Source organism: Canis aureus, chromosome 15 (assembly GCF_053574225.1).
Source record: "Canis aureus isolate CA01 chromosome 15, VMU_Caureus_v.1.0, whole genome shotgun sequence".
Taxonomy (NCBI): Eukaryota; Metazoa; Chordata; class Mammalia; order Carnivora; family Canidae; genus Canis; species Canis aureus.
Genome location: NC_135625.1, coordinates 5,073,298 through 5,082,001, shown reverse-complemented (window position 1 = coordinate 5,082,001; position 8,704 = coordinate 5,073,298). Strand labels below are relative to the sequence as shown.

The window sequence follows — 8,704 nt, the reverse complement described above, 5'->3', positions numbered from 1 at the left end:
TGAGTCACCAACGACCTTTTGAGGTAAATGCAATTATCGTCAGTGATTTACCGATGAGAAAACTTAAACAGAAACAGCAAGCGGGAACAGAAACTCTAAGTAACTAGTCTAAGGTGGAGAACCAGCTGGGAGGACCAGGGCTCAAACCCCGGCAGTGCACTAGCACCCGGGCTGAGCGACAGGACCCGGGGTCAACGTGTGTGGAGGGCGGGAGACACCTGGGAGGTCAGCACACGGCCCGGCACACGGCAAGCACCCAACAAATCGCGGCAAGTTATCAAAACAAAACACGATTCTAAAATATTTCATCTCCAATAAAAAAATAAAAAAAATAAAAATAAAATGCATCTTGCAGCTATTTGGCGGTAAAACATGCACATGCACAAAGCATACGCACGTTTTCACATAGATGTGAAGTAACTATCACCCAGTAGATCTTTTGCCATCATGTATCACGAAGTCACTCTTGAGATTTATATTTTCCTTTTTTTTGCTGGATTAATGAAGCACCAGTAAAGCCAAGGACGTAAATCAGAATTTATTCTGAACATACCATAAGGAGACAAGAGGCTGGTCCAATATTCTCTCCTCCTGAACACAAAGGATGTATCAGTAGTATCTTCTTCTTTTTTTTTTTAAGACACAACGATTTATAAAACTGCAGAGCAGGTCTTAAATATTCACATATAAAATCATGAACCAACATTAATCTGGATGGAGTAACTGGCCATCAATAAACATTAACTGAGCGTGTTCTACAGAGGGTATTTTCTTTAGGACAGAATCAACGGAGCTTTCTATTTGGAGGGGCTGAGAAATGCCGCTCTTCTCTCGCCCTGCTTGGGAGAAGGGATGAGTCTCTGACCTCACCTCACCACACGGAGAACGACTCCCCAGTTAGTAAAAGTAATGGATTTATTTTCTTGTCCACAGACTGGAAAAGGGATCAGATGAAATCCTGGGCATAATGTTGATTCAGGGCTACTGTAAACGGAAATAATTTATATACCTGGGACTTCAAAATATCTGAATGAAGCTTTAAATTCAACTACGTGGGTATTTTACCCACCCAGTTGTCAAACATCTCCATGTTTCCAAATTACTGGTTTGAGTAAGGCCCGGCTCTCGTTCCAACGCTTGTGTTAGGTTAGTCTGTTTATAATGACAAAATACTAAATGGTAACGCGACATTCCAAGGTAGCTGATCTTTCATCTAAAAGTAGGTATAACTCATCATAAAGAAATGGTCTAACCCCTTCCCCACCCAAAAAAAAAATCCTACTGACGGGTGACCTCCTGCAAGGTGGCATTGGACGTATCTGCCAAGGCAGCCTTTTCTTCAATCCAAGACGTTAAGGACAAATACTATTATGGTTACAACCTACGATAGACATTCCTCTGTCTTCTTAAGTGTGAGTCAAATGTGTATCGGCAGTTACTTTGTGTCTGTAACCTGGTGGGCAAATTTTTTATGTACTGTATTTTTATAATGGTCCATTTTTTTTAAATGGTCCATCTATTTAAAAGATCACTTTATTGAGGCAGATCTTTTCAGTGAATGTAATAATAAACCATGAAACTTTACAAAGGAAAAACAAAGCCTATGTCGTCGCCGTCTGGATATAAAGGAAACTTGGTACCACTGTAAATGAAACAAAATCACATGGAAATGGAAGACAAGAAAAAAAATCATTAGTGTGTAGGAAGCAGGCATTACCCAGATTGGCACGTACTTAGCGGCCTGGCTGATTTTAGGCACTGGCCAAGTCTCAGTGGGACAGCCTCGATTACAGAACCGTCAAGCAGCTAATACTCGCTGCATACGTCGTCTAAGATACACAGATGAGTTTATATAATGAAACCAATATATTGCTTTGCGATTATGAGTACTGTAGTGTATTTTTTAAAACTTGCTCAACATTTACAAAAAAATATCATGACTTTGTAAGCTCGGAACGCAGGACCAGCCACAAAGCCTATCAAAGGAACAGAAGACCGCTGGGGAATTTCTGGGTCGCAAAATGTTAAATAGCACAGACATGAGAGACAGTGAAAGATTTTATTTTTTCTTTTGCTTTCATCCAAACACACCCTTTTCTGGAAAACGTAAAAGCATGCACATTGATGGCATTCTTATAAAGAAAAACTAAGTAATAACTAAGCTGCAAATCAACAATAATAGTAAGACAAAGGCTTAAATGATATGTGAAAAGATGTACAGGTAGATACAGGGCTCTTAATTTTAGAAAATAATAATTCAAGTCATATCAACACATGTTAAAAAGAAGCTTCTAATTTTCCAAATATTTTGATACAAAATTTTTAAACTAACAAATATATTTTATAGAACTTTTGTGAGAATATAAGTATGTTTTTAAGAAACATGATGTTCAAACTGATCTTATGCAGTTCACTGTGACTCCTTAAAATCAGTTATAATCAACATAATTCCAATGGTATTTCTTCTTAAAATTTAAATTTAGAGCATATCCATGATATTCAAAGTAAGTTATGCAACTTGCATTTACTTTGGTCTAATTAGAAATAGGTTCTAACTTTAGGGTTGTTTTTTTTTTTTTTTTTTAAAAAAAAGTATTAACAGAGACACGGGATTGATTTAAATTTCACCTTACAAGTAAGAGAAAACGACAATTGGCATGAGAACACTTTTCAGTTTTACCGACCCCACCACACTTAACCAGGCCGGCCGTATCCCGTGGGGATGTGTGCACACACACACACTAACGTATGTACAATTCCCGCCACCCGGCTCCGCAAAGGTGCCGACACGGCCTCCTCTCTGGGTCTGGAGAACCCGTCAGACGAAATCTCCCTTATTTATTATTTTCATTTTGTTCATCATGATTCAGCTGGTGTGTTTCATCTGGGGACACGGATATAATTTTACAACAAAAATCCATTAAGCAGAAATGTTATCTTAAGGGACTAGTAGGCAATCACGTTTAAGTTGTGACATAAAAACAGAGCAGATCCACAAAGGCCGTCCTCCCGCACAGGACAGATTTTATTATTTTGAGACTGAAAACCCAATCGCGTGATTTGGTTCCTGAAACACAGCTCTTGTGTGGAGGTGACGTGGACGGTGGTGTAGCCCCACGGGGACTCATGACAACTAAACACATCCGTCCAGGCCTGACGGATGCAGTCTCCCCGGCTCGTGGAAGGTGACCTTCTTGACGTGCGACAACCGCAAACCATCTGCCGCAGCCAGCGAGGCCGGCCCCGAGAGCGTGGAGGAAGGGCCTCTGCCACAGCAGACACTCCTCTCCCCGGCGTGTGTCCCGTGCCAGGCACCGAGCAGCACGCTGCCGGGAATCCAAAGGAAAAGAATCCAAACACGGTGGGAATCGACCGTGATGACATTAAAAAAGTGACTTCTGAATTAAAGGTTTTGCTAAACTCAAGAGTTACAGGCAAAAGGCACATGCTAGTGAATCTAGTCAGACGTCTGGAGGCTCCCATCACCTCAAATATCTGCGGACTCAGGTCCAACAACGGTTCACACTGATTATTTTGATATAAAAAATGATAGGAAACCTGCAGGTTTTCAAGTAGTTATGGCACAGATGTCGGGAAGCACTAAGAGCTTCGCTGAACTCTTCAGAAAGCCGGGCAATGGAAAGTTCTGCCACAAAGAATCAGGGTCACAATTCTAACTTAAACTTAATTCTCATATTTTATACATTATTCTTTTGTATACAATACAGGGTGTGCAAATTAAGCTGTTTCAATAAATATTAGAAATGTTAATTACTCTGCAAATATAAAGTAAAATCAGCTAACGATGCAGTCCACTAAAAGCATGCGCTACCCAGAGCTTCCTCCCCACGGACAACTCCTCGCCCTTTACCTTGTATCCCTCTTATATTTAAATACAATTTCTTTCACTCACTTGGAGAAATTAAGCAAACAGCAAAATATCACAGAGCTCCAAGATACTAAATACCGTAGCGAGAAAGGCTGGATTAGTCAAGTTGTAAAAAATTAAAAATAACAAATACAGTAAAATATACTGCAAATTAATGTTCATGAATGCAGCTATTTGAATTACAAAACAATAATCATACAATCCTATTAATCTTCTGTAGATGACGTTAGTTCACAGGAGATGCCAAGTGATAGCATACACTGCTTAGCTTTTCCCTTTCCAGCAGCTTCTGTTCTAAAGTCGTGAAACCACGTTATGTTTGCCCAAGACCAACTGCGTATTGGCTTTAATCAGAAATTCTATTTTATCCAATGTTCAATCAACAAGGCTTTATTTACACTTCTTATTAAATTCGGGAAACAATCTGACGTAAGGTGTGGCTGCCAACACTAAACCATGCAGCGCATCCCACTGCCTGCAGACGGCTGCTACCTGTTCACGCCTTTATACTAACCCACAAGCAGCCAATTAAGGTTCCATAAATCCACGTTCTCACATAGAGTTTCCTTCCAGCCTCGGTCATGAGCATTCCAGCAGTCAAGCCACTTAAGATCAACAACGATGGTAAAGTCTTCTTGAGACTTAATTTAGAATTAACACTTTCCCCAGGAAATTTGTTTCTTCTTTCTGGATCCAGTGAATCATAAAATTCAATAAGCAACCTGTGGCCAGAATGGAAAAAAAGAATTCAAGTTCAGGCTTAGTCATTTAATATTCCAACTAAACAAATAGCTACTGGATGCCTATCACATTCTGGAGAAGCTAGAGGTCCTTGGCGGGGGGGGGGGGGGGAGGATGAATAAGGAAATACCCAGAGACTTGATTTAGTTAGTTTCTGGAATTTAAAAATACCTTTAATATTCTATTGTATGTAATTCTTTTTAAAACATGGTTTTAAGTAATTTTATGGAGATGATTTTTTTAAGCTTTAGATTTTTAATAATTTTAAACAACCAGACTCACACAGGGTAATAGCCCATCTCACTTTGTTTCCACCTTCCCCATCTTTACTCTTCCTTCCTATAGCTCTCATTCCATCAGAAGTCAAAGAAAGAGCAGCAGCTCTTGTAACATACATGGGGTTTCTCCCCAAAAGCCCCTATTTGCATGGAATTATAAAAATAGGTACAAGAAGAGAAAAACAGCATAGTTACTTCATTTTCCTATCTAATTTTAAAACTGTAAAGTTATAACAGCAGAACAGACTCGGCATAAAACTCCCAAACCCAAGTACAAAAGTGGAAAGTCCTTCTATTACCTTAACAGGTTCCCTAGAGAGAACCACTGTTTTAAAAGGTCCAGACTCGTCCTAAGTATGTGTTGGCGCCTATAACACGACGTACATTGGATATCAAGCATACTGTTCAAGCTTTTTTTTTCTGAGAACTGATTTCCATGTCAAAACACATGTGTTTTACTTTAGAACTTTCTTCCATAACCACAGTGGGTAGCACTGAGCGGCTGGTGGAATTAGGTCACGTACATCTGACGCGACGAAATACAGAAATGCAGCTCCTTGTCTATACACTTCATAAAGCTTCATTTTCAATGCAGCACACTTTTAATAATTATAACTCTTTAAAGTGAACTCGCAAGGGTCAATGAGGAAGTAATTTTACTGTAATACAACCACGAAAGGGAGAACAGAGCAGTCTGCTGAGAAGCACATTTGAATAAAACAGGAAAGATTTCTGAACCTAAACCTAATTTTGGAAGTCTTACTTTTGAGTCTGTAAAAACTCCACATTTTTCAATGTGGTTTTAGTAAATGATGCATCCTATAATTAATGGATCTATTTTTTTTCAAAAAGAGGATAAATAGTAGAGATGTTTAAAATATTCTTTCAAAAAACAGGATATGCATCAGAAAGGATAAAACTCCCATTGATAGCAAACAGTAAATAATAAATCCTGAAGTTTTCATCCAAGAGAATTCAATTTCTAAGTATCATATCAAAACCTGACATCTACTTTTTATCTTCCTAAAAAGAGAAGAAAATTCTAAAATGTTTTCCTTTGGAAAATTGTATTAAATCCAGGGGGTTCTAATATCCTCTGCCGAGGGCACCAGCTTTGCTGGTTTCAGGTTTGCTCTTCAGTAAGTGGGACATCACGACCCCTCCCTCAGTTTGACCTCTTTAAGCTGTGCCTCACCCAAGAGGTATCTCAAGACACCTGTAATTTGCTTCCAGGCAACGCTCAGCAAGGGTCAACCCTGCTGTTCACAGTGTTGTTCGCTCTGAAGTGATGTTATTAGTGTGAACGAACTCAAGGTCCGTCCTAGAAACTGGTTAGGCCCCAAAGAACTCACGGCAAAAAGACCCTTTGGTCAGAACCACGTCACCTGCCCTTTCCTCTTCCGACACTTTCCACACGTACATCAGACACTCCTCCAACCACAGCCTCGCCTTCTGGGCATCGGGCGGGGGAGGGGGGGTGATGCCAACCAGGTCTCAAGCACGCACCACGTGGCGGGACCTGGGGCACCTCACAGTGGAATGTGTGTGTGTGTGTGTGTGTGTGTGTGTGTCTGTCTCTCCTCTAATTTCATATCTCACCAGAGTCCTGTCTAGGAACTACTGCGAATAAAAGCAGGGAGCCCTCCCGTAGTGAGTTCTCTCACAGACTTTGTAACAGTGAAGTTTAAAACCTGAACAGATTGGACCTGAGTTTATTTAAAAAAAAAAAAAAAAAAAAAAAGCATTCTTAAGATAATAAGACTGCTTACATTAGTTTCAAATTGTTTATTTACCACAGTGAAATTTAGCTGAACTCAAGTTTTTGAGGTAGGAGAACCGCTGTTACTCACTTATCTTTGATTTCAAAACGCTCATGAAGCCATCTTCTCATATATGCTTGTTCTTCGGGAACATCTTTTTTGTCTATACGGTCAATGTGGATATGAATTTTTGGACATTCTTTGCAGAGAAATTCTAACAAGAAACAAAAAAAAATCATTTTTTTGTTATTTTGGAACTCACGGGTTATGTAAAACAATTCAAAATGAGGTAAAAAAATATTTTTAAATGATGAAAAAGCATTCTTCAGCAAAAAAAAGAAAGAAAAAAAGCTAAAAGAAAACAAGAACTATAAACTGATTCAAGCTGAAGTGAACCGTGTGTTAGAATTTCCAGTCCACTGCAACTGCCCGCGTGGTAAGTGGAGTCAGCAGCCGGGAGGAGAGGCTGGGCCCCGCCAAGTACAAGCCCAGCCTCTGAGGGGTCCCCGAACGCCAGGCGCCCTGAGGCTCACTGGCCACCGGTTTCCAAGCACATCACTCTGCGTTCCCACTGGACCGTGGGCCCCAGCAGGGCGGAGATGGAGCCTGTCTGGCTCCCTCTGCCAGAGCGCTGGGAGCGCGGAGGCGCGTAGCCCGGCACCGACCGTCACACACCCGGACCCGGACGTGGGAACGACGGCCCCCGCTCCAGGACGAGCCACTGGTGTCCCCTCGCTGCTGGCCTCGGCCGCACAGTCACATACCACCCTCGGCTTAGGAACCAAAGTTCCTGGTGGAAAGCCGCGAGCTCTCGGATGCCAGTCCTCCGGCGCCCTACCTTGCGCACAGCCGGCGGTCCCTTTGCAGCCTGGCGTGCCCAAGCGACGAGGCCAAGATTTACTCCAGGACAGGAAACCCTGAGCTGGGAAACTCCCTTCCTTGGAGGCGGCTCTCGGCGAAGAGGCGAGGTCGTTCACATCCTTCATCCCTCGGAGAACCAGGAGGTGTTCCCGAGGGACGAGAGGAGACTAGGTTCCCTAGGTGAGCGTGCAAGGAGGCGGCGGAGGCCTGCTGCCTCAAGAGGACGTGTGTTCAGCCATCTAGAAGCGGTGACTCACAGGCTCTGCAGTTGGAGGAAGACCTTGAGCTCAAAGAAGTCCCCGTTCTTCGGACTCCGCACACAGCCCCTTTTTGCTACGTATTCTCTACCACGGTTCTTCTCCACCACTGGGGTCATCAAGCCTTAATACCACGCGGCCTTTCCGTCGTCAAAACTCTCCTACTGTCACATACTTTCCAGAGCGAGCTGGCTTTGATGATAAATGTGCAAAAGGCACTGCCAGAGGGAAGACTTCACCATTCGGTATTTTTGTCTTAGTTTTCCCCAACTTCTGTTTTCATGAATGTCATCGAATTGCCGCCGAAGAATATTTTAGCAGCGGAACCGTGCGGAGGGCAAGAGCCGGACAGGTGTGGGTGGCCCCTGGTCAGCCCTGGGCAGACGTGTGAGCTCTCGGCGTGCGTCTCCCGGTGTGTGAGCCGGAGACTCAGAGAAGGGGGTGGGTGGGGGGCAGCTCCCGGCTGACAGGGCTGCTGAGCCCGGCCTGCTCCGGGCGGGGCGGCGGTGCCAGCACACCAGAGGCCCGACGTGCCCCTCCGCATCGCCGGAACCACACATGCATCTACCCTGACAGCGCGGGTGCGAGGAGACAGAAGTGAGCAGACTTCAAAAGTCAGAACTGGCACGCGTGTAAACCACGGTGCCTGGGAAGTGACAGCAGTGTCCTTCGTGGGACGTCAGCTGAGGAGGGCAGAGGCACAGACCCTGTGAGTAGGACTCCCGGCTCCAGAGGGGTGCTTTCAGGGTGTGCCCCCTAACGTTTACGGGGTACTCTGGTGTTTACAACCATGTCGTGGGCGTTATTCCATCCCACGTCTGGGAGCCATGGAGCCAAGTGCTACCATGCTTGGCTCAGAGAGGACCCAGGGCGCACGGCGCTGGAGCCCATCAGCCGGCCCCTGTGTTGAGGACCCAA

General features: G+C 43.6%; 1 protein-coding gene across 3 annotated transcripts in view; it reads right to left on the bottom strand.

The window, feature by feature from the left end:
• Positions 1-2,045: 2,045 nt before the first annotated feature.
• Positions 2,046-8,704, bottom strand: part of AGPAT5 (1-acylglycerol-3-phosphate O-acyltransferase 5) — a 57,793-nt gene continuing 51,134 nt past the window's right edge. For all 3 annotated transcript variants that reach the window (XM_077848546.1, XM_077848547.1, XM_077848548.1), the window contains 2 exons: positions 6,759-6,882; positions 2,046-4,611 (listed from right to left, as the gene is read on the bottom strand). In XM_077848546.1, coding sequence (XP_077704672.1) covers positions 4,386-4,611; positions 6,759-6,882 — 350 coding nt within the window. In that variant the 3' untranslated portion in view covers positions 2,046-4,385. The remainder of the gene's footprint in view (positions 4,612-6,758; positions 6,883-8,704) is intronic.